The sequence below is a fragment of the Amblyraja radiata genome, chromosome 3, assembly GCF_010909765.2.
Source record: "Amblyraja radiata isolate CabotCenter1 chromosome 3, sAmbRad1.1.pri, whole genome shotgun sequence".
Lineage (NCBI taxonomy): Eukaryota > Metazoa > Chordata > Chondrichthyes > Rajiformes > Rajidae > Amblyraja > Amblyraja radiata.
This window is the reverse complement of record NC_045958.1, coordinates 93,830,078-93,857,024: the sequence shown is the minus strand read 5'-3', so window position 1 is coordinate 93,857,024 and position 26,947 is coordinate 93,830,078. Positions and strand designations below refer to the sequence as shown.

At 44.8% G+C, this 26,947-nt stretch overlaps 1 protein-coding gene across 2 annotated transcripts in view; it reads left to right on the top strand.

Annotated features, from left to right (window-relative positions):
• grk4 (G protein-coupled receptor kinase 4) overlaps window positions 1–26,947 on the top strand; it is a 109,373-nt gene that overhangs the window by 6,669 nt on the left and 75,757 nt on the right. Inside the window, exons 1-2 of one of the 2 annotated variants that reach the window (XM_033018346.1) lie at window positions 25,041–25,161; window positions 25,619–25,714. In XM_033018346.1, the coding sequence (XP_032874237.1) occupies window positions 25,663–25,714 (52 nt within the window). In that variant the 5' untranslated portion in view covers window positions 25,041–25,161; window positions 25,619–25,662. Of the gene's footprint in view, window positions 1–25,040; window positions 25,162–25,618; window positions 25,715–26,947 lie in introns of those variants that run through there. The other variant, XM_033018345.1, reaches the window with a different exon arrangement.

Sequence of the window (26,947 nt, the reverse complement as noted above, 5' to 3'; positions counted from 1 at the left end):
CAATTGCTGCCCCCGAGATCTGTCAATCGAGTCCATAGATCAATTTTTAAAAAAAATTAATTAAATTGAACAAATTGCATAGCTTTTCGTTGACCGTGCCAAATCTCTGTAGAGTTGACCCCACATTTCACTGCAATCTCTCTGAGGACTTGCTGGCGCTTCAGCTTTGACCTCTTGCCCGATCGCTGTTAGCATGGCCTTGTGCTGCCAAGCTGCAGGGATTGCTTCCATCAGCATTGACCCTGTTCTGTGTGATTATGCTGACACACAGCATTTAGACACAGTATTTCTTTCTTTTTTAAAGTTGTCAACTTTTTGTTGGGCGGATGAACTTTTGTCAGAGATAGACACAAAATGCTGGAGTAACTCAGTGGGGGGACAGGCAGCATCTCTGGAGGGAAGGCATGGGTGATGTTTCGGGTCCCTTCTACAGACTCAAGCATTTTGTGTCTATCTTCCATTTAACCCAGCAGCTGCAGTTCCTTCCCTCACTTACTAAAGTTTAGTCCAGGCATATTCAAATCGTCTGGCTCTATGGGATTTCAATTTGATTCATGTCATTAGTCCTGGCCACTTAAAATGTTGGAGTAACTCAGCAGGTCAGGCAGCATCTCTGGAGAAAAACAACAGGCGACGTTTTGGAACCGAAACATTGCCTACTCCTTTTCTGCAGAGAAGCTGCCTAACCCACTGAGTTACTCCAGCATTTTGAGTCTACCTTTGGTGTAAACCAGCATCTGTAGTTCTTTCCAACACACTTAAAATGCTAGTTTAATACTAAACAGTAATAGTTCCAGTGTGGGGAGTAGCTGTAATGGGCTTCCAGGGATGGTACTGGAGGCATCTATAAATGGTGGCATTGAAGAGGCTTTTAGATATGCACATGGATATGGAGAGATACGGCTCACGTGCAGGCAGAGGACATTAGATCGACTTGGTCTTGTGTTCAGCATAAACATTGTGGGCTGAAGGGGCTGTTCATGTACAGCTCTATGTTGAGAGGAGAATTCTGTCACCCTAACACTCAAATGCCATCTTGCACTATTTAAAGTGGTTGCCAATGCTAGTTGGATGTGTTCTTGACTATCTCAATGGTTCAAAGGTTTATTTATTATTACTTGTCCCAAGGTACAGTGAGATTGTTTTTTGCATGTAGTTCAGTGAGATTATTGCCATGCATGCTTAAGTACAATACCGGGTTAGCACATCAAGCATAGAAACAGCCCACTAGGTCTAAATGCAATAGGCGCCAGGTTTTGGTGACATTTCACAGTCCCAGCTGCAGCTGCCCATCAGCCAAGGCTTGTTGCAGTCGTTATCTCCATCCGTTCGTCCTGTGAACCGTCGTCCCTCTCCTTTCCTGGCCCATCGTCAACTTTCATTGTCATGGTATAGAAAGGAACTGCAGATGCTGGTTTATATCGAAGGCGGAATCAAAGTACTGGAGTAAGTCAGTGGGTCAGGCAGCATCTCTGGAGGGAAAGGATGGGCGACATTTCAGGCCGGAACCCTTCTTTGGACCTGAAGGCAAATGCAAGGGTTTTCAGCCAGCACACGATCTTAAAATGGCGATAATCTTGTGTTGTCCCCAATGGGACCTTGCATTGCATAATGTGACTGCAACCAACCTGCTGGCAAGCACTTTGGGGACCCGTGTTATCTTTTGTGCAGGACAATTCTTGGGTGATGTTGATTTGTGGGATTAATAGTGGTCAGAGGTTGGAGCCCGTCCACTCTGTCTGTGCTTTCAGTGACCGTAAATTGACCCCAGAGCACTCTATGGCTATGGACAGATAATTCTATCTATAGTCAGTGTTCTGCTCACCATATGTAATCTACTCTGATGCCTCCTCCCCTGTGCATTGGTGTTTTTAAAGCTTCAGACTATTAATGGGCCTGTGTTCTTTTTCTCTCTGCTTGTCTTAAGCAGTCGTATGTCAGACTGGGCTGGCGGTATTGCTCTGAGTCTAGGGAGGTGGCACTTGAGTGTCGAAGTTGGGGCAGGCGTGTCCTCAAGAGGACTGATGCTCATTGGACTTTGACATACTTCCATACTTGTTATTGCGACATCTGTGGCCTGCATGACTGAAAACGAAATGTACCCTGGAATAATGTCTTGTTTATTGGGTCCAATGGTTTGAAGCACCAGTGGTCATGAACCCTTTCCATTTGGAAATAAAGGTAAAAGATTTACGAGGATGTTACCAGGTCTGGAGGGTTTGAGTTACAAGGAGAGGCTAGGTAATAACAAGGAACTGCAGATGCTGGTTTCTACCAAAGATAGACACAAAGTGCTGGAGTAACTCAGCAGGTCAGGCAGCATCTCTGGATAGAAGGGATGGCTGGTTTCCAGCATTTTGTGTCTATCTGTTGCTTAGAAATGATGTGATTCCATGAGGGATACCTGGATAGGCTGGGTCTATTTTCCTTGGAGCATAGGACACTGTGAGGTGACCTTATCAAAATCATGAGAGGAATAGATAAGGTGAATAGCTACAATATTTTACTCTGGGTAGGGGAGTCTAAAACTAAAGGGTACAGGTGAGTGGGGAAAGATTTAAAAGGAGTAAGTTTTTCCACACAGAGGGCTGTCCGTTCATGGAAAAACTGCCAGAGGAAGCAGTCGAGGCGGGTACAATTACGACATTTAAAAGATGTGTGGATAGTTATGTGGGTAGGAAAGGCCCTCAGGAAGGCCCTCAGCATCCATAAGGACTCATCACACCCCTGCCACGGTCTGTTTCAACTACTTCCCTCCGGCAGACGTTACAAGGCCTTCTACGCCCGAACCTCCAGACTCAGGAACAGTTTTATCCCAAGAGCAATTGCGGCTCTGAACCGGCCCTAATGAGTGCCCCCCCACCCACTCCCTTTGGACAGTCTCCCTCAGATGGTCACGTCAATCAATTCAGCTTGCTTATTTATGTATTGTATTTATTTACCTTTCTTGTGCATCAGTGGAGCTGCACACTAAATCTCGTTGCACTGACGTGCAATGACAATAAAAGATATATTATTATTATTATTATTATTAAAGGTTTGCTGGGGTACGGGCCAGGCAAATGGGACTAGGTCGGTTAGGGAACTTGGTCAACATGGATGAGATGGGCCAAAGGGCCTATTTCCATGCTGCACAGCTCTGAGGTGCCAGATTGGTGTTCCATGTAGCATATCTTGACTCTGCATTTTTAGCCAAATTGTTTAAATATATTAAATTAATTGCTGGGTTTTGTATTTATGGGAAGAGAATTGCAAAGGTGAGATCATGTTTTTAAAAAGTTGTGGAACCGTGGTACAGATGGCTCCATCCAAGACCACAAGAAATTTCAGGCACATCCCAGACCATCACACAAACCAATCTCCTCCCGTTCAGTTTCAGTTTCACTTTAATTGTCCTTGATTATTCTGAACCACTCTTCCATTGACTAGGCAACTCCACCAGCATAATCAAGGTTGTCTCCTCCCTCTTCCCCCCTCTCCCATCAGGCAAGATATGCTGAAGTGTGAAAACGCCCACCTCGTGATTGAGGGGCACTTTCTTCCCAGCTGTTATAAGGCAAATGTACCATCCTGCCGACAACTGGAAAGCAGTCCTGAGCCACTAACTACCTCATTTCGAGACCCTCGGATTATCTTTAATCGGATTTTACTGGATGTTATTTTGCACTAAAGTCATTCCCTTTATCATGTATCAGTACACTGGACGGCTCAATTGTAATCATGTATTGTCTTTCCACTGATGGGTTAGCGCGCAACAAAAGCTTTTCACTGTACCTCGGTACATGTGACAAACTAAACTAACTGAACTTAACTACAATGGAATGTGTATACAGTTCTGGTTGACATTTTATTAAGGATGTGGAGTCACTTGTGAGAGTGCACAAAGGAATTTGATCCACAACTGTGAAATTGGGGAAGAGTGAACATTCTGTTCCTCCTCTCTTGAAAGGACAAGGTCAAGGATGACCCTAATCGAAGTCTTTAAATTTTTAGTTTTTTGTTTTGATTGGGTAACCACAATGTTGTCACATATGTGTGAATGGAATCTGTCATCTTAAGATGTAAACCAGCATTTGCATTTCTTTCTGCACTTGCATTCTGAAATAGCAAGAATGTGGAACTAGGTTTCACCACTTTGATGCATTCTCAATGAATTAAGGGAAAGGTGGCTCAAAGTATAATAAGAAAATTAAGAGCTTTTAGTTTGGATTAGAGATGCAGCGTGGTAACAGACCCTTTGGCTGACCAAGTCCATGCTGACCAGAGATCACCCCATACACTAGCACTATCCTATACACTAGGGACAATTTACAGAAGCCAATTAACTTACAAACCTGTGCTTCTTTGGAGTGTGGGAGGAAACTGGAGCTCTGGGAGAAAACCCATGCTGTCACAGGGAGAATGTACAAATCCTGTACAGACAGCACCCGTAGTCAGGATCGAACCCAGGTCTCTGGCATTGTAAGGCGGCTTTTCTAATGGATTTGGAAGGAGCATGAAATGATGTAGAATAATTGGCTGGGTTGCATGTTCTGTGTATCTGCACCTGGAAAAACACTGTGCTCTGTGATGTGAGACCACTTTTGTGATCTTCTATAAAGATGACCAGCCTGAAGATAAACTTGGGTAGATGCATTCAAGGGGAACCTAGCAACATACTCAAGGATGTAAGGAATGAACAAAGTGCTGATGGGGTTAAAGAGGTGGGATTGGCTCACGTGGAGCTATACATACCAGCATAAAGGAGAATCGCAGGAAGGAAGCCATTTGGCCCATTGAGTTGTTATTTGCTGTATGCTAGAATGATTAGGCTCATCCCTCTCCACAGTCGTGCGCATTTATTACGTGTTAAAAAGTTTCCTTGTGAATTCCACGATTTAATCTGCATCCATTATTTCTGTTGGCGGAGCATTCCTGTTCCAAACCACTTACAGTATATCACGTTTGTTCATTGCCTTCATTCTGTATCCTTGAATTCTTGATCCTTTGGCTCAAAACCAAATAGCGAGCAGCATTGTAGAAAGTATCGTAGGTAATTGCAATGTGGCTTGGGATGGCAATTTCAATGCACAGGAGTGCAAGAGGCTGCAAAGATACAGCACAGAAACAGGCCTTTCAGCCCGCAGACCATTGATCACTCATTCACATTAGTTCTGTGTTATCCCACTTTCACATCCACTCCCTACTCACGTGGGGCAATTTACAGAGGTCAATTCACCTACAAACACATACGTCTTTGGGATGTGGGAGGAAAGCGGAGCGCCCGAAGGAAATCCACGCGGCACAGGAAGAATGTGCAAACTACACAAATCTACACAGACGGCACCCGAAATCAGGATGGAACTCTGTTCTCTGGCGCTGAGGCAGCGGCTCTACCAGCTCTGCCAATGTGCCATCCTGATTTCTTTAGCAGTGTGTTTGTTTGTGTGATACTGCTTCAAGCAACATTTTTAATGTACTTGTATCTCAATAGTTGGACAATAAACTTGACTGTATTTCTATGACAGAGTTTCTCTCTGTCAAGAAGATACATAATCTTAAAAGACTTCTATCAGAACAGATATCAAGTGCCTCTGTACAAGAAAGAACAGCCAAAGTTTCTCTAGTTGATCTGCATAGCTAGAATTCTTAATTTCTGTTGAAATTCTTGTAACAGCTGGGCTAAATGCCCTGATTCTGTACTGTACATACAACTTGCACAGAAGAATGTGCAATCGAGAATTCAGCATAGATTGTGATTGTTCGTATTATATATATTGTGCCTTTGGGGAAATTGCTTGCCTCTTTGGTGCGGTTTCTAAACCGTTAGGTATCCTTTGTAAAACCTCAGAAGGTACACAAAATTGCTGGAGAAACTCAGCGGGTGCAGCAGCATCTATGGAGCGAAGGAAATAGGCGACGTTTCGGGCCGAAACCCTTCTTCCTCTCTCCGGAGACAGTTTCACAACCTATCTCCTCTTTGTAAAACCTCTTCTGGTGTGATAATTGAGTTGTGAACTGAAAGCCATTAGGATTTCATTTTGAAGGCAGGGCTGGGTGTGTGCGTCTCTGTGCAGTGGAACAGAAGGTTTTTATTTGGCTTTGGCACGTTTCCACTTCCTCATCTTGGAGAACAGTAGTCCCTCAAACTTTCAGTTTGTTTAGGTTTTGTGTAGGGCGGATTGGAGAGCTGCCACTGGATTCTCCAGCTCTGTTCAGGCTTATCCTGGAGACTCGTGAGCTGTACACTGCATGGTATAGGGTGGGACGGTCACAATTTTCTTCCCCTCCCCATTGTTAACCAGTCCTGGTTCGTTGGAGGAAATTGACTTGCTTGAAAAATGTGATTTGTTTATCCAGATTAGCCATTCGGGTTAGCGTCGTATACCACCTGCTGCCACTGCAACAAATTGTCTTTGTCGGCTGCTTCCTCTTTTTTTCTGTTTTATTGAGAGATGTCATGGAAACTTGAGAAACTTGTGCCTTCACAATGCAAAGGAAGAGGGAGGATCCACAGTTCTGCCCTCTCGTATATTTGCGTCTTTAGCTGTCAAGAGAGTGTTTAATTGTCTTGCGTACCGGCAACGGAACAATGAAACTCTTACTTCCTGCAGCCTTGCAGGTCCGTTGCTGCAATAACACGCAGATAAATGTACAGTAATAAAGAGTAATGTAAGCAAACCAGACCAGTTGGTAATGCAATCAAAACAAAGTCCATAGTCGATCTAGTCCGGGATACGAGCAACGAGAACTCCTTGTATCTACAAGGTTTAAAAGGATGTGGGTAAACATGGGCAAATGGCTCTATCTTAGTCATAGAGTCATACAGTGTGGAAACAGGCACATTGGCCCAACTTGCCCACACCGACCAACATGCCCCATCTACACTAGTCCTAATCCTGTCTGCTTTTGACTCTTTGCCTGTCCTATCAATGTACCTGTCTAAATGTATCAAAACCTCTTTGTTCTCATATATTCTAAGCCTGGCTCATGAAGACAAATATCGCATATATCTTCGCCACCTTGCACAGCCAACGGGAACTTGTTCTTCATATTCTCTAGTGACTTGCCATTCATTGTGTACGTTGTACGCTTATTAGTCACACCAAAGTGAATCACCGCCACGACTCTGCCCAATTGATCAACACCAATATCGACATTTGCAAACTTTCCAATCGTACTTCCTATATTCATATCCAAATCTTTAATTTATCTCTCTACTCGCTAACAACCATTAGCTTGCTAAGCTGTGAATTTAATTGAACTGCTGACAAAGCATTTAAAGGACAGATACAAATCATCAACCCAACGAGTCCACGACAGCGTAAACTCCAACATGAGCCTCCTCCCACTTTAGTACTTCTAATTGCACAAAAATAATAATCTTTGAATTCAAAGGGCCTGAGCTGCAGGGTGAGGTTGGGCAGGCGAGGACTTTATTCCTTGGAGTGTAGGAGGCTGAGGGGTGATCTGATAGAGGTGCATAAAATTATGACAGAAATAGATGGGGTGAATGCCCTGGGCAAGGAAATCAAGAATCAGAGGACGTAGGTTCAAGGTGAGAGGGGAAAGATTTAATAGGAACCCAAGAGGTAATTTTTTCACTCATAGAGTGGTGGGGATGTGTCAGGTTGTTGAGGCAGGTACTATAACAGCAGTTAAAAGACACTTGGACAGGTACATGGATAGGAAAGGTTTTGAGAGATACGGGCCAAATGTGGGCAAATTGGACTAGTAGTTTAGATAAAATTGCACAGCATGCCGCCCTGATAAAATTACACTATCTCATGATAAAATTACATGATAAAATTAATGATAAAATGACACAGCATCTCCCTGATAAATCTTGATTTTGGTAAAAGACCTCGGGGCTACAAGATCATGAAGAGTGGCATACAATGGCTTTTATGCAAGACAAATGCGCGTGTGGTTTTTCTGGCTTGTACATTGGCACCTCTTTCACTGCAAGGGCCAGGCAACTACAAGATGTGAATGCCAGTTTGCCAGCCTCAATTATCTCCACTGACTGATGTCCATGGCCAACAGGTTGAGCAAGATATCTGTACAACCTCAGGCTGTCCTGAGGGCTTTATGTTAAATTAAGTTCATTTGTTAATGAGAGAAACACAGCCAATATGTGGCCACAAACAGAAACATAACTAAACAACCAGAATTTTTTATTTTGCAAGGTTCTTCAGAGGATATATATCAGCCAGAGCAGGTGGAAAACCAACTGTGTGCATTTGGCATCTGAGGGCAAATTAAGCTGTTGTGTAATGCCTCACGGGAAAGGTGTGTGGGCAAAAATAAATCCATGCTAAAGGTCACTTTTATTTGTAACAACTGGCAAATTGAAGGTGAGGGTGTGTTTAATCGTGACACAGGCCAGAAGATCGACCCTACACAACCTGGCCACATCTTGTTTTTGCATCGGCTGCCAATTTGACAGCGACATGATTACGACTTATTAATCCTTTTAAATGATGTTGGCTGTGGAATAAATATTACGCAGGACACCACAGAGAACTCCCCAGCTGCCCTTCTGCAAATTTCATTTCCATCTGCGTGGGCAAACACAACTTTGTTTCAGTGTCAAAGATGGACACAAAATGCTGGTGTAACTCAGCAACGTCTCTGGAGAAAAAGAATATGGTGACGTTTCAGGTTTGTTGCTCAACTTAGAAACAGGCCAACCACATCCCTACCACCATTTGTATCCATCTACACTAATCCCATTTAGAGCAATAGAGTTAAACAGCACAGAAACAAGACTCGTCCACGCCGACCAAGTTGCCTAACCAAGCTAGTCGCATTTGCCTACGGCTCGCCATTGTTCATGGTATTGTTTTTCTCTGGAACGTTTGCACTACAATGCTGGAAAACTATATTCTGCCCTTCGGTATTTTTCGTTTCACTCTACCTGTTGTAGTTGTGTATGGCTTGATTGTATTCATGTGTAGTATTATCTGATTTGACTGGAAAGTACACAAACTAAAGCTTTTCACTGCATCTCAATAAACACGTCAACAATAAACAAATACTAATCAAAAATAGAGACAAAATGCTGGAGTAACTCAGCCTGTCAAGCAGCATCTCCGGGGAACATGGATGGGTGACATTTTGGGTCGGGCCCTTCTATTGTATTAACTACTAACTAATTCCTGTCCTCTCCATATACCTATTTAACCGTAATTTAATTGCTGCAATTGCATCCAATTTACCAACATTCAGTCTATAGCTTTCAACGCCATTCAATTCAAGTTTATTAACCCATCTTACTTTAGTCTAGAGATGCAGCATAGAAGCAAGTCCGCGCTGTCTAGCCACAGCCCGTACACACACATTCTATCCTACGCATTCAGGGCAACCTACAAGCATGCACATCTTTGGAGTGTGGGAGGAAACCGAAGCATGCAGAAAAAATCCACAGGTCACAGGAATACCATACAAACTCCGCACAGACAATACCTGAGATCAGGATTGAACCCACGTCTCTGGCACTGAGGCAATGGGAGATCCTGTCTCCTGAATTTTTTGAGGAAGTAACCAAGATGATAGGGCAGTAGGTACTGATTACATAGACATCAGTGAATGAATTTACCATCTGATTATTGTTCTTGTAGATGAGCCCAGAGCAATTAGGGATAACAAGGAAGATTATTTTTAAATTATCCCAAGTTGAACCACAGCTTTTATGACTGAATATGAGAATGACACCATACTTTGGATGGAGTCTCAATATCATCAGTGCTAACCATGAAGGCACCAGTGGCCACTTGAGCAAGTTTTGGAGGAAGCAACCAACTACCAGAGCATTTCCACATAGGCAAGAGTGGAAGAGGAGATAGAGCTTTATGCAACTGCACCTCTCACCAAGCTCTTTGGAGTTGTATGCCTGGGAGGTAGACACAAGCCATAGAGCAGATGATGCAGAAACGTCACGCCTGTCCCGCTGAGTTACTCCAGCTTTTCGTAACTATCTCCGGTTAAACGAATAGTCAGGCAGGGATCTTGTTGCCCCAGAACTCCCAGTGATGACCACTGCAACTGTAGAGGTCGAGTGAAAAATAGAACAGACTGTATAACAAGACCCTCAAGGTCAGATGTTTCAGTCAGTGTCTGAAAATACGGCAGCACCAAATGGATTCAAGGAATAGGTTTTTAACATGGTGGCTGTGGCTGCAAAAGCACATTCTGTACTTAATGACAATGAGTATGTAAAGCACTATCTAGAACAAGCTTTTCTGATGACTTGCAGCCCTGTGCACACTACACACACTGTTTGTTAATAACACAAACTGGCTCAGTCAGTAAATATTAACGATATTATTTCAATCAGAGAGCAATTTAACCAACAGAGCTGCAAGAATGAACAAGAGAGGGTTACTAAACAGCTATTACATTCCTGAGACATTATCATCCCTTGATATCCAGACACGTTTCTTCACCTTTCTCTGACCTTTCATCTTTCTTGCGAGACAGAGCCTTCCCCCACACGCCTCCATAGATTAAATACAGTCATGGGGGCATTGTTGAACTTATGCAACCAATACAAAAGTGAAGGCAAGGGAGTCTGCACAATTAGCAAAGCTTGATTTAGCCAGATAAGTCCAAATATTCATTAGCTATTAGACTACGGGTTTAGAAATATAGCGAGTAAGCGGGCCCTTCGGCCCACCGAGACCATGCCGACCAGCGATTACCCTGTACACTTGCACTATCCGACAAACGATGGACAAATTAGCAACTTCTGGTCGGTGTGGGCAAGTTGAGCTGAACGGCTTGTTTTCACGCTGTATGGCACTGACTATACGACTCTATGAAACTTTAGGCCGCCACTGGAGTATTGTTTGCCCTTCTGGTCACCACATTATGGAAAGCAGGTTGGAGAGGCCGAGGAGGAGGTTATATTTCTCAGTGCTCAAAACACTGCCATTTGACCCGTTGAGTCTGTACCATTCACAAGGTCGCTGCCTGCCATGGAGTGAGAACTGATTGGATAGGCTGGGGTGAACATGGATGACAAGACTATTTCTTATCTACCTGCACATAATCTACATCCTTCCATTCCCTGTATATCTGCATTAGATTCCTTCAAGGATGTTTTGAGCACATTCTTGAATCGTTACCATAGCCGGTCTGCGAAGAGGGAACGGGGGGGTAGGGAGAGTGCCAAGAACCAAGAAGGACCCGGTGGGGAGGAGGGAAGGGGAGCAGCCGAGAACAAAGAGGGACCATTGGTACTCTAATACTTTTGTAACTTTGTCGGTGTCAGATACGTGACGACTCTTTGCATACTTCGTGCATTGTATGCAAAAACAAAGAATTTCACTGTACCTAGGCACATGTGACAATCAAGTGTCATTGAATCTCTTCGCATGATAAGAGTTTGTAATCCTTACAAAAAATGTACCTTGCTGTCAATGGTGCCATTAAACTGGAAAGTTATTTTCGGGATTTGTTCTTTGTGTAAAAATTGCCGGGCAAGTTTGGAGAACATAGTTCTAGGATTAAGTTGTCTCTTGGTCAATAGTTAATGTTAAATCTGAAATTGATAATATGCATAAAATTTGAGCATAATATTCAAAGTGCGGTTTAATCAAGTTCATTGCAGCTTTCCTGCTTTTCAACCCTACAATCTACAGCGTTTCCTTGTAACTTTATTAACTTAATTATCAATTTCAGCTGTTGGTTTAATTGGTATATTCTATTTAAAAGGATACTGTAAAACGTTGTCCCGTTTAGGTCATGATTTGCAGGGAGGGGAGTAGGAAGCACATAACTGACATTGGGCGTGTGAAATCTCTGTAAATCCTTGCAGGAGGACTGAATGGAAGATTAGTGAAAGGGTAATTGCTTTTAGTGCAGATGTTATTTAGATATATATTAAAAAACTAGCATTTTAGTGGCGCCTCAGGATGTCCTAAAGTGCGTTGCAGCCAATGAAACGATATGGCAGCGTGGTCACTTCTGTAATGTTATAAGTCCACAGGGAGAGGCTTCCGAAAACCTATTAGAATTGGCCTCCCTTCCTGGACAGTAATGTACTTGAGTCTCTGAGCCAAGCAACAGAGAACCAGGTGGAAAGTGATTCTGTTTGTTTGATGTAGATCGCACATTCTTTCCCTGAGGGGATGCCTCTTGCTTGCATGCCTTTCTCTCAGGATATGGGCATTGCTCACGAGGTGACCATCAATTGCCTACCCCTACTCTGAGAAACTCTTGCCTTGGGGTGGTGGGTGAGTTGCTGCTTTAACGCCAGAGACCTGGGTTCGATCCTCACCATGGGTGCTGTCTGTACAGAGTTTGTACGTACTCCCTGTGACTGTGTGGGCTTCCTCCTACACTCCAAGGAAGTGCATGTTGTAGGTTAGATGAACACAAAAATCTGGAATAACTGAGCTGGTCAGACAGCATCTCTGGAGAAAAGGAATAAGTGATGTTTCGGGTCGAGACCCTTCAGACTTCTTCAGTCTCGACCCGTAACGTCACCTATTCCTTCTCTCCAGATATGCTGTCTGACCTGCTGAGTTACTCCAGCATTTTGTGTCTTTCTTCGGTTCAAACCAGAATCGGCAGTTCCATCCCACACAGGTTGTGGGTTAATTTACTTTGGTGTGTAGGATAGTGCCAGTGTATGGGCTGATCACGGAATCAGTGGGCCGAAGAGCCCGTTTCCATACTGTATGTTTAAAGTGGTGTTCCCACAACAGTGCTGGATGGGGCTTAATGGGACACTTGATGACAGGGGGTGGGGTTTTCTACTGTTCACTCATTCATGGGGGTGTGAATGACGTGGCATTTGTTTTCCTTCTTGACCTGAAGTACCTTAGTAGGGTCAGGGACCACATTTAACTAGGCTCAGTGGGTCAGGCAGTGTCTGTGGAGGATTGGACAAGCGACATTTAGGGTCGAGACCCTTGTTCCGACCCGACCTGAAACGTCACATCCACAGATTAACTTTGTTTAGAGATACAGCATGGAAACAGGCCCTTTGGCCCACCTAGTCTATGCCAACCATGGAACACTAGTTCTATGTCTTGCCCACAAGGGGCCAATTAACCTACAAACCTGTATGTCTTTGGGATGTTGGAGAAACCTGGAGCTCCCAGAGAAAACCCATGTGGTCACAGGGAGAACGTACAAACTCTGAACAGACAGTACCCGTCGTCAGGACCGAACCCGGGTCTCTGGCGCTGTGAGTCACAGAAACATAGAAAATAGGTGCAGGAGTAGGCCATTCGGCCCTTCGAGCCTGCACCGCCATTCAATATGATCATGGCTGATCATCCAACTCCGTATCCTGTACCTGCCTTCTCTCCATACCCCCTGATCCCTTTAGCCACAAGGGCCACATCTAACTCCCTCTTAAATATAGCCAATGAACTGGCCTCAACTACCTTCTGTGGCAGAGAATTCCAGAGATTCACCACTCTCTATGTGAAAAATGTTTTCCTCATCTCGGTCCTAAAAGATTTCCCCCTTATCCTTAAACTGTGACCCCTTGTTCTGGACTTCCCCAACATCGGGAACAATCTTCCTGCATCTAGCCTGTCCAACCCCTTAAGAATTTTGTAAGTTTCTATAAGATCCCCCCTCAATCTTCTAAATTCTAGCGAGTACAAACCGAGTCTATCCAGTCTTTCTTCATATGAAAGTCCTGACATCCCAGGAATCAGTCTGGTGAACCTTCTCTGCACTCCCTCTATGGCAAGAATGTCTTTCCTCAGATTAGGAGACCAAAAATGTACGCAATACTCCAGGTGTGGTCTCACCAAGACCCTGTACAACTGCAGTAGAACCTCCCTGCGCCTATACTCAAATCCTTTTGCTATGAATGCTAACATACCATTCGCCTTCTTCACTGCCTGCTGCACCTGCATGCCTACTTTTAATGACTGGTGTACCATGACACCCAGGTCTCGTTGCATCTCCCCCTTTCCTAATCGGCCACCATTCAGATAATAATCTACTTTCCTGTTTTTGCCACCAACGTGGATAACCTCACATTTATCCACATTATACTGCATCTGCCATGCATTTGCCCACTCACCCAGCCTATCCAAGTCACCTTGCAGCCTCCTATCATCCTCCTCACAGCTAACACTGCCCCCCAGCTTCGTGTCATCCGCAAACTTGGAGATGTTGCATTCAATTCCCTCTACCAGCTGTGCCACTTTGATGCTGCCTGAACTGCTGAGTTTCTCCAGCTTTTTGCTTTTGTTCAAGATCTGCAGTGCCTTGGGTCGCCATTTGATTAGGTTGGGTAAGGATGCCAGATTTCCTTCCCGAATGACTTGTGCAACAATGCACTAACATTAAGGTCACACAAAATGCTGGAGTAACTCGGCAGGTCAAGCAGCATATCTAGAGAACATGGATAGGTGACGTATTGGATCGGGCCCCTTCGGCAGGCAATCACCATTCACCACTCTGCTCTTTGTCCATGCCTCTATATTTTTCAGTTAAATTTAAAACCTGAATCGCTTAACTTTCCCATTGCTAATATTTAGAAAAAATGCAAGGTCCAATCAAAGATTTAGATTTTTTTTGCATTTGCCGTTAAAGTTAAGGGTAATATGAAAGGCAGGTGAATAGAATTAAAATATAAAATAAGAGTGTAAATGGGATGGGAATCAGCGATATAGTTGCTTGTGGCAGCTCAGCTATCCACTAAGATTCCGGCTTGTTGGATCTTGGCCTCCATTCTACTTTCTTGACTGCTGTCCAAAATCTGTTGACTCTCCTGCAAACCACAAGTTTGACTCTTGGTCTTGAGTATGTATTTAATGACGGCCTCTGCAGCTTTTTGGAGCAGAATTCCAATGATCCTTAACTGAATGACCTCTTATTCAGATATCACTCTCTCTGGTTCCTTCATTGGACCACGAGGGGCGCCGGGGTTAGACCACCAGGGATGCTGGGGAGGTGGCAGCCCTGCCGGCAGTCTGTTCGTTTTTTCATCTTTTTGTTATATTTAGCGTTTGTTAAAAGTTTGTTTTAATGTACTTCGGTTTGTTTTATGTGGGGGGAGGAGGGAGGGGATCGGGGGAAACCTTTTTTCAAGTCCCTACCTTTCCGGAGATGTGATCAATTTTCGGCCTTTCAATCTCTGCGGCCTACCATCGCTGGAGCTGGAGACCTCCTCGGACTGTCGTGAGCCCTACCGCAGGCCGCATGCTTAACATCGGAGCAGATCCCTTGCCTGGGATCGCTCCTACCGCGGCCTGCGGACTTACCGTCAAGGGCTCGCAGTCTCGGAAGATGCTAGTCGGGAGCTCCAATGCCGCAGATGGTTCGACCGGCCCCGACGCGAGGTTCGATCGCCCGGCGCGGGGGAACTGACAACCCCCAGATGCAGGAGCTGAAGACCTCGACGCGGAGGTCCCGAACGCCGCCGGCTACGGGAGTCAAGACCGTCCCGTCAAAAGAGGGCTCGAGGCTCCGATGAAGGAGGAACAAAAGGAAGGACTTGAACTTTATTTCGCCTTCCATCACAGTGAGGAATGTGTAGGAGTCACTGTGGTGGATGTTCATGTTAAAATGTGTTTTTGAGTCTCTTGCTTTTAATTGTATGACTGACCTGGCCAGTGAAATTCCTCGTATGTTGCAAAACATACTTGGCGAATAAATTCTGATTCTGATTGCCTCTTGAGGGAACCAGCATCAATCCCATTCGAACCCTTTTTGAATCCTGAAGATTTGCCCCTTATTCTCAAAACTGCAGCTCAAACTTTTCTCAAGACTATTCCATCATCCCACGTATCAACTGACAACGCTCTCTCTTAGCTCAGTATTAATGAAGAAGCGTCTCGATCCGAAACGTCACCCATTCCTTCTCTCCAGAGATGCTGCCTGTCCCGCTGAGTTACTCCAGTATTTTGTGTCTACCTTTGATTTAAACCAGCATCTACAGTTCTTTCCTACAAAGTCAGTCATGCAGGATGAAAATGGGCCTTTCAGCCTAACTTGTGCGATTTGCCCATGTTTGACCCATGTCTCTCTAAACCTTTCCCAGGCATATGCCTGTTTTTATGTCTTCTAGGCATTTTTCTAATACCAGCCTCAACTACTTAATCTGGCAGCTCGTTCCATATATACATTATACTCTGTGTGGAAAAGGTTGCCCCTTGGATTCCCATTAAATCGTCCCTCACTAGAGAGCATAGCTATAAGGTGAGAAGGGGAGTGTTTAATGGAGATATGCGGGGCAACAATTTTTTACATGGACGGTGATGAAAACGTGGAATGCATTGCCTGGGATGGTGGTGGAGGCAGATGCGATAGTGTCAATTAAGAGGCTTTTGGAGAGGTGGAGGGATATGGATCATGTACCGGTACACGAGATCAATTCAGTTTGGCATCATGTTCGGCACAAAGATTGTGGGCCGAATGCCCCGTTCCTGTTCTGTATTCTAAGTTCTCACCTTAAACCTATGCTGTCTGGTTCATGATTTCCCTACTCTTGGAAAGAGACTCTGTGCATTCGCCCTATCTATTCCCCTTCATGATTTTATACAGATCACCCCTCAGTCAGTCACTGACGCTCCATGAAATTCTATCGTGTATTGTGTTCTTTTTATTCACATGGCTGTATGGTAATTCAAATCTCACTGTACCAATTGGTGCATGTGATAATAAATGTCTCTTGAACTCTTGCAGCTTAATGTTATCTTTCCTGTAGTAGGATGACCAAAGCTGAACATAATACAGGTGCACAACCTTTTATCCGAAAACCTTGGGACCAGACACTTCTCGGATTTCGGAATTTTTCGGATTTCCGAATGGAAGATTTTTAGCGTAGATTAGGTAGGTAGCGCGGGCGGCTTGAAAAGTCTGGAGCGGCTGCCTCCTCCCCGGAGACCGGGGAATCATTGTAAATCATTGCTTAAATGTTAGTCAGTTAGTTTGGAGGGATTTTATGTGGTGGGGGGGGGGGTGAAGGGGGAAACTTTAATTCTTAGTCCTCTACCTGGTCGGAGAGGCGGGGAGCGGGCAATGCCTTACCGGGTCGCCGTGCAGTAAGCTCCAGAGCGCTGTGGCTGCCGACTCCCAACATCGCGGAGCTGGGGGCTGCGGGCGTCCGGCCGCGGGCCGCGCCGGTTGTAGCTCCGACCCCGGCAACTCTACCCCTGGCTGCGCGGCACTCCAAATCCAGCGCCGCCCACGGCCGGACGCCCGCAGCCCCAGCTCCGCGATGTTGGGAGTCGGCGGCGGCGTCGCCGCGCTGGATTTGGAGCGCCGCGCAGCCAGGGGTAGAGTTGCGGGGGTCGGAGCTACAACCGGCGCCGCCCGCCCCAGCTCCGCGATGTTGTGTGTCAGCGGCCACAGCGCTCCGGAGCTTACCGCACGGCGACCCGGTAAGGCATTACCCGCTCCCCGCCTCTCCGACCAGGTAGGGGACTAAGAATTAAAGTTTCCCCCCTCACCCCCCCCCCCCCCCCCCTTCACATAAAAGCCCTCCAAACTAACTGACTAACATTTAAGCAATGATTTACAAATGTTTAAGTGTCTCCCCGGTCTCTGGGGAGGAGGCAGCCGCTACAATCGTACAGACCTGGGTTGACCGTGGGTCGTTTCGGGTCAAGTTTGGCGCCAAACGCGAGCTTTGGTGTGCAGACGACGTCCTGGAAAAAATGTCTGGTTTTCGGAGCTTTTCGGTTTCCGGAACTCCGGATAAAAGGTTGTGCACCTGTACTCCTGGTACAGCCTCACCAGCATGTTGATCAACTGCAATGTAACATCCCGACAGCTAACGGATGGGCTCTTGCATTTGAACAGCTGAATGTTGTCGCCTGAGACGATTCCTCTGATCCCCACTTCAGCTCTTGCTGCACCCTATCCATGGTTTTTCAGTAACACGCTGTAAAACTGTGATGCCTGCTTTATTCCCCAGAGGATCATGTGGTACAGCGTGGAGGCTTGTCTGTAGACTCCAGACACATGGAGGTATTAGTTTAGGTTATTGTCACATGTACTGAGGTACAATTAAAAAAAAAAATTTGTGTGCTATCCTGTCAGCGTTAAGACTATACATGATAACAATTAAGCTGTCCACAGTGTACAGATACAGAATAAAAGGAATAAGAAGGTGGACACAAAATGCTGGAGTAACTCTGCGGGTGAGGCAGCGTCTAGAGAGAAGGAATAAGAAATACTGCAAGGTAAAGTCAAATGAAAGATAGTCCGTGTCTCCAATTAGTAGGTATGTTGCAAAGCCTACCTGAAGCGTCTTTGAAAATCTGCCGCTGCGTGTGTGCGCGATTTTGGCGCCGTTTAGAGGGGGCGGGTTTAAAACGCGATTTTCTCTAGGCTGTTCAAATCGAAGATGTTCAGCCTAGTTAATTATTAACGAAAAATCGCTGGAAGACCCCGTCGCAAAAGCTATTATTAGGTTTAAAGGCCTCGTATAATAGTTATAGTAGTTTAAAAATCAATCTCTAAACCCGCGACCACCAGCAACCGCAGAGTCTCATAAAGCAAATAGCAGAAGTTAGGTTGTATATTTTTACATTAAAAAGGGCTTCTAAAGATCCCTTTATACAAAATTTAATATTGCGAGTAGCTCAATTTGGGCCCATTATATCGCGCAGTATTTTTCTGGGCATTTGAGGCACAAATCTACCGCAATATGAACGTTCTAAACCAGCGCGTTCCACAGGGACCCACTGGAAAGCTGATTTAAATGGGCATTTATTTACAGCAATTGAACACTGAATTCCTTCCATTTGGTCTATAAATTAATGTAAATGAGATTTAAAAATCATGTTTTATTGTGAATTATTTGTGAATATTATTTGGACATTTAGGCTATTTAAAAATGTTAATAATTTATTAAGAAATGGATAGATGTTTAGATCTAGTAATTGAAGTCTGAAATTAGCTACAATTAGGTAACTAACTAATTATATGCTTTAATTTCAGGTCATCCAAGTAAGATTATTTTATATTTGTTTCAGAATGCTTCAATCTATGATAACTGAAAATTTCATTCAGTTCTCTTAATTTTTAAGAAAGTTATGGGCTTTTGACTGTTCACGATCACAACTTTTTTGTTATGTCCATAGAAAATCAATAGGGAACAAGATGCTCATTTCCGAGTATGAAAATGGCCATAACTTTTTAAATACTTGAGATATGAAAGTGAATTAGGTGTCAAATTAAACTTATTTTTATGCTTTATCTGATGGGATAAATTACAGACTTGATTTTTAAAATCTCAAAATTTTGTAACATTGCTACAATTAGGCAGATGGTCAGCACCACTCACTGGCTGGTGAAAGGACGGTTCAGTTGCCTATTAACAACTGGGAAGCACCCGTCTCTGAATCTGGAACCTGAATCAGTCCTGGTTTCCTTCAACATTCCTCCGGACCTTGGACTTTTTCTCAGGACTGATTGGCTAAAGTGCTGTGAAACTATATTCTGCACTCTGGTACTATCTCTTCGCTCTACATGTTGAGGTTGTAGTTGGCTTGATTGTACTGATGTATAGTGGGTGGCACAGTTACGCAGCGGTAGAGTTGCTGCCTTAGAGTGCCAGATTTGTACTTCCGGTGGCGCTGGTGCCAGCTGCCTCCACCTTGCGGTATCTTTTTTTTTTTTTTTTTTTTTTTTTTTTTTTTTTGTTGTTGTTATGTTGAAGTGTGTTTTTTATGTTTTTTTTAATGTTTTAATGTTTAATGTTTTAATGTGGGGGAAGAGGGTACGGTAAGGGGGATACCGTCCTTCAGTCGCTTCCTGGAGTCGCGTCCTCACCCCCCCCAGCGGCCTACCTACTGGATTGGCGCGGCCTTTCCTGCCGGGATCGACCAGAGCTCCAGCAGCGGCGGGACAGCGCTGATACACCGCGGGGCTGGCGATGCCTTACCGGGGATCGCCGTCTGGAGCCCGGAGTGCTGGGCCTGCGGCACCGACATCCTGGAGCTGTGGTTCGCGGAGCTCCCAACGCGGGCGGCGCTGACAAACATCGTGGGGTCCTGCGACTCTGCCCGGCTTGGCCTGTGGACTCGGGAGCTGCGGACTCCGGTGGGAGGCGGCTGATCGGGTGGTCCGGGCCGCTGAGGAGGATTTTCACCGTCGGGGTTCGGGTCGGCGTTCCATCAGCCCGGCGAGAGGGCCTGAGCGGGTGCTCGGAAGGCCCCGACCACGGGTGAACATCTGGGAAGATCGGAGGGGAGGCTGGCTGGACTATGGTGCCTTCCTCACCTTGGTGCCATTGTGTTATGTTGTGTCGTGGACTTTCTGTGTTTGTGCTTTTTTTTAAATTCTATTTTATTTTTAATATGTTTTATTATTTATTATTTATTTATTTTTATGATACTGACTGTAAAGGGAAATTCATTTTGTTGTCTCTAATTGAGACAATGACAATAAATTTGAATACAATACAATACAATACAATACAGAGACCCGGGTCCGACCTTGATTATGGGTGCTGTCTGTATGGAGTTTACATTCTCCGTGTGACTGTGTGGTTGCTCCAATTTCCTCCCACATTCCAAAAACGTGCAGTTTTGTAGGCTAATTGGCTTCTGTAAATAGTAAATAGAGTGTAGACAGAATTAGTGTACTGGGTACACAAGAATGCTGGAGAAACTCAGCGGGTGCAGCAGCATCTATGGAGCGAAGGAAATAGGCGACGTTTCGGGCCGAAACCCTTCTTCAGACTGATGTACAGGGTTATTGTTGGTCGGCGTGGACTTGATGGGCCGAAGGGCCTCTTGCAGCACTGTATCTCTAAACTAAACATAGACACAAAATGCTGGAGTAAATCAGCGGGTGAGGCAGCATCTATGGAGAGAAGGAATGGGTGATGTTTCGGGTCAAGACCCTTCTTCAGACTAGTCTTATCGGATTTAATTGGATAGCACACAAACAAACATTTTTGACTGTATCTTCGTACACATGGCAATAATAAACCTAACCTTCAGGGGGAAGTTTCCAATTTGTCCCATTTGCTGGACTTTCTTTCTAGCCTAGCATTTATTTGTCCATTCTTGATGCTTATTCATTTCTCCCGTGAAAGTTGTTATCAATCAGGTTCCAATTGAGTGTGAAGGAGGCGTGATACGGGAAAGATGTTTATCAATAGATATGCAAGAACCAGAGGGGCTCAGATTTAATAAAATTCACAGGACAAGATGGGGAAAAACTTTAAATGTAGATTGAAAATAGAATACAGTCTTTCATTTAATGAAAGAAATTGATTCATGAAAGGCTCTAAGAATTATATAAATTAAAAGGAAACTATCGGCACAATGGAGCAGTGGGTGGAACCGCTCTCTTTGAGTGCCAGGGACCAGGATTCGATCCTCACCTTGGGTGCTGTCTTTGCAGAGTTTACTTGCTCCCCCTGTGACTGCCTGGGTTTCCTCCCACATCCCAAAGACGTGCAGGTTTGTAGGTTAATTGTCCTCTGCAAATTGCCCCAAGTGTGTTTAGGGAGTGGGTGGGAAAGTGGGATAATAGTGTGTGAAGGAACTGCAGATGCTGGTGTAAACTGAAGACAGATACAAAATGCTGGAACAACTCAGTGGGACATGCAGCATCTCTGGAGACAAGGAATGGGTGATGTTTCGGGCCGAGACCCTTCAGACGTAAAGTGGGATAATAGAACTAGTGTGAATGGCTGATCGCCGGTCAGCGTGGGCTCGGTAGGGCAAAGGGTCTGTTTTCAAGCTGCATCTCTAAACTAAAACTAAACAGATGGTAGTGGTGATCTTGAACTTGCAGGTCGAAACACAGTTGATCCAAACTTTCAAAATGGCACAGCAGGGAAAATAATTTGCAGGGATCTGGGGAAAGAGTGAGTGAATGGGCTGGCTGGGTTGTTTGACTTGGCAGTAACATGGAATCGATGGGCCAAATGGCTGCTTTGTGTGTTGGAAGAATGCTGCTGTTCTGCATTGCAGTTTTGTTTTTGTGTGGTAATGTTGGAACTTTGAATAAAACTATTTAGCAGAACTATCTTGCTTGAGGGCATTTCCATAACACCTGTTGCATTGTTTGGTCATTGACTTATTTTTCTGCTCTATCAATTCCTTTCACGAGAATAAAGAAGCAGAGCAATCTTTTGTGCAGGGCTAAAATGTTTGTTCAAAATTGGTGGTAGATAAAAAAGCTGGAGAAACTCAGCGGGTGAGGCAGCATCTATGGAGCGAAGGAATAGGTGACGTTTCGGGTCGAGACCCTTCATACAAAGTTTAATTATCGATAATCAAATCAATTATCGGTTATCGATTGGTTATGTTTAAGTAACTCAGCTGGTCAGACTGATTAGGTTTATTACTGTTAATTGTGCCCAGGTACAGTGACAAGCTTTGTTTCCCAAAGTGTCCAAACAGGTCAGATATGCGATACACAAATCAAGTTAAACTCAAGTACTATAGATGGAGCAAAGAGGAAGATACAAAATGTAGGATAGAGTTCTCAGCATTGTAGCGCATCAGTTCTGGAGAAAGAGTCCAATGTCCACAATGGGGTGGAGTCCATAGTCATTCAGCAAGGAAAGTGGCCCTTCAGCCCAATTATCCATGCCGACTAAGATACCCCATTCTAAGGTAGTCCCATTTGCCCACATTTTAGCCCATATCCCTCTAAACCGTTCCCTTGCTGTCCAAATGTCTTGTAAATGTCAGTTATACAAAAGTACAAATAAAATCTACAGTTGAATCGGACATTAGCTTATGAAATGACTATTCAGAAGTCAGATAATGGAAGGGAAGAAGCTGTTCCTGAGTCTGGTGTTGCGTGCTATCGGGCTCTCCTGAAAGTATCTGAGCGTGTGACGCTCTTTTGAAGTGCTTCTTACTTTTTGCTCAGGTATTGGAGACCAAAGTCTCCTGTAATGCATCTTTCTTGCTTCAGGAGATGGGAGGGGATAGGGTGCAGTTGGGTGGTGAGGAGTGTGTGGAATGTAGTGTGAACCTCTTTGAACCATGTAGAATTGGAGTGGAAACTCTCCGACTGTTGCTGGTGCCTGAGATCAGCTGATGAAGCCACACTGCAGATCTCCACACTCCACTTCCTTCCTTAATGAAACTCCGTTCCTTCCAGCATTTAACAATTGACTTGTGGGCCATTGAAGTTTATGAAATTTCAGTCGACAGTAAACTTTTTATCGTCTTGTTTCATTGGTACAGTCTCTTGTAAAACCAAAACTAAGAAATAACAAGGTCTGCGATATTCAAGGTGCTGCTTCAAGGGAGAACTGGTACATTTAAGCTGTTGTTTTTTATCGGGACTACATTTGTGGGAGCTTTTTTTACGGGAGCAAGCATGTGTGTTACAGGAATGGCTTGGCTCAGCTTGGTACTTGCAACTGTATATGAATAGGATGAAGCCTAAAACATGCCGACTCTTGTGTACGGCCCCAATGCGATCTTACACTCTTGTACTTAGTTTAATTTATTGTCACATGTACCGAGGTACAGTGAAAAGCTTTTGTTGCATGCAAACCAGTCAGCAGAAGGACTACATTACAATCGAGCCATCCACTGTGTGCAGCTACATGATGCAGGGAATAATGTTTAGTGCAGGGTAAAGTCCGATCAAAGATAGTCCAAGGGATTCCAATGAGGTAGAAAGTAGCTCAGAACCGCTTCCTAATTGTTGATAGGACGGTTCAGTTGTCTGATAACAGTTGGGAAGAAACTGTCCCTGAATCTGGAAGTGTGCGTTTTCACGCTTCTGTACCTCTTACCTGATGGGAGAGGGGAGAAGAGGGAGTGACCTTGGTGAGACTCATCCTTGATTATGCTGGTGGCCTTGCCGAGGCAGCCAGGTGAAAATGGAGTCGATGGAAGGGAGGTGGGTTTGTGTGATGGTCTGGGCTGCATCCACAATTCCCTGCAACTTCTTGCAACTTTGGATGGAGCAGTTCCCAAACCATGCTGTGATGTTTCAGTAGAAGAAACTTAGCATGATTGTGCCTGGTGTATAGTAGGATTGTCACTGAACAGTATGTAGAAAATTAATTTCACTGCACTTGGAAACACATGACAATAAAGTACCATTGAACCATGGAAAATAGAAATTTGAATTAAAGAAGTGCTAGACTAGTTAATTTTATCCTCCTTCCAGATTTTTGGGTTTCCAATTTCTCCTAAGACTGCATGTAATATTTCAAATTAAAAACAAATGTTTGGCAATTTAAAAGCATTCTGAATCTTTTTTATTTTATACATGCTTTAATTGGGTACAGATGTTGTAGCCGAGGGCAGGTTTTACTGACCCACCCTAATCGATCATCTTTCCACTTCAGAGAGCAGTTAAGAATCGACCTTGTTGGCGGGTCTTAACTCGCAACTAGGCCAGACCCTGTTAGCACGGTCGGTTTCCTTCCTTGAAGAACATTACTTAAGCAGATGGCTCTCTGGCAACGGTCATGAAACAAGTAGATTAACAATGCTGATTGCGTGACTTTTCCAGATTTTATCCAGTTTCTAGAATTTCATTGACCCAAATGCTGGCATGAAACTTGAATTTGTGAAGCAGCACTCCGATTACAAGTTCAATAGTTTAACCTCAAAGCTGCCATGCTGTGCAAAACACAACGCTGGAGGAACTATCGCGGTCAGGCAGCATTCATGGAGGGAATTGTCAGGCGACGTTTCGAGTCCGGACCCTTCGGATGAGTTCAGTTTCGAGATACAGCGCAGAAACAGCCCCTCTGACCCACCTAGTCTGTGCCGACCTGCGATCCCCGCACACTAACACTATCCAATACACACTGAAGACAATTTACAATTTAACCGGCCAATTAACCTACAAACCTGTATGTCTTTGGCGTGTGAGAGCACCCGGCGAAAACTCATGCAGGTCATGGGGAGAACATACAACTCCTTACAAACAGCACCGGTAGTCGGGATCGTACCCGGGTCTCTGGCACTGTGTGGCTGCAACTGCACCGCAGTGCCACCGTGCTGCCCACTGATGCTTGTAGTGGGGACAGGGAGCAAGCTGGAATAGAGGTGGGAGCAGGACACAGCCTGGAGAGTGATAGGGGGATAACTTGGTCAAAGAGCAGCAGGGAGCAGTGGGATCGGGGCTTGCAGAAAAACTAATGGAGAGAGAAGAACAAAGTAAACATTCTTTGAAGAGATTTCGCAGTTCTGTTGCTTTGAAGTGAATTGACAATTTCTTTAAAATGGAGAAGCAAGGAATAGGCTCTAACTTCAAGTAACCCTTGCATCCTCTCTCTCTCTCTCTCCGTCCCCCCGCCCTAGTCGTCGTACTAGTTTTGCTGGTTTACATTTAAAAAAAAGCACACTCAATATGCTGGAGGAATTCAGTGGGATAGACAGTGAAGTCTCACATAACCTGTTGGAGAGAGACACATTTCTACAAAGTCTGAAGGGTCCCTATCCGAAAATTCACCTCTCCAGGTTCACCAGAGATGTTGCCCCCGCACTTTTTTTGTCTTCATCTGCTAAATGCGTTTCGGGTGGGGACCCTCCTTAGAAGGATGGAGAAAGCTGGAAAAGAGTTGAGGGTGGTCAAAACCTGGCAAGTGATAGGTGGATGCAAGTGAGAGGAGGTTTGATTTGCAGATGAGTGGACAAAGGCTATGGATGAAAAGGAGATAGAGGTGTAGGGCGAGAAGTGATCGCTCTAAATGCTTTTTGTTTCTTTACAGGCGGTGGAGGAAAGAGGAAGGGCCGGAGTAAAAAATGGAAGGAAATGTTACGGTTGCCCCACATCAGTCAGTGCGAGGAACTGCGAAGCACCATTGGTAAGCAGTTATCGTCTTTGGAACATGTGCTGCCTAGATTCAGTGGAATATGGGTTTCTCTAACTTCAAGTAATCCTTGCATTCCCTCTCTCTCTGTCCCTCCTCCACCCCGGTTGTCGTACTAGTTTCACTGTCGTCCTGATGAGTTTCATTGTCACACGCTGATGTTGTCATAACACCTGCCTCAACCACTTCCTCTGGCACACACAGCGTGCTGGAGTAACTCTGCAAGTCAGGCAGCATCTCTGAAGAGCATGGATGGGTGACGTTTCTTCAGAAGGATCCCGATCCGAGAGTTGCTGCCTGACCTGGTGATTTTCTCCAGCACTATGAAGTGCCTTAAGACATTAAAACATGTTTCTATGCATCCTTTCTGAAAAGTGTATATTCATTATGAAAGAAAGTAGAGGCTATGCTTTAGCAATGTGTTTCTCCCATGGGACAGCCGTGGATTTTTCTTTGTACTGATATAACTGCGTGTAAAATCATGAGGGGGATAGCTAGGGTGAATGCACAGGTTTATCCAGCATAGGGTAATCAAGAACTAGCGGGCATAGGTTCAAGGTGAGAGGGGAATGATTTAAGAGGAACCTGAGGAGCAGAGTTTTCGACGCAGAGGGTGGTGGATATATGAACAAGCTGCCAGATGAATATAAAATTATTCATCAAAATTATACAGAAAATTCAATACTAAAAGGCTTAACTACAGGGTGAAAGAGAGAAAGTCTGCCCCCTCTCCCACCCCCCTCCCCATCACTACGTCCTACTAGTCCTACTGTTCGCATCCTCGTATCCCTTCGTTATCACATCTTCACCAGCCAACAATCGGCCGTATTGGGATCCACCCTTTAGGTCACCTGTTGCCGGCCCTGAGTTGTTCTGGCCTTTTCCTATTTCCAGTTCCCTCCCCTCTACTTTCAGTCTGAAGAAGGGTTCTTCAAAAGAAACGTCACTCATCCGTTTTCTCGAGAGATGCTGCTTAACCCAGTCAGTTACTCCAGCACTTTGTGTCTGTCCACGGTTTATCCTGCATTTCGTCCGTTGCCCAATTTTTGTTTCTTTGCAACAGACAAATTTCCAGAGAAAATTCCTGGAAACTGGTAGCCAAAACTCAAAGGATACAATGTGTGTAGCGGGAACTGGCAATATGTGCTTATTGGTTCATGCATCAGATTCCCAAGACCTTGGGTGGCGCGGTTGTGCTGCTGCCTTACAGTGCCAGAGACCCAGGTT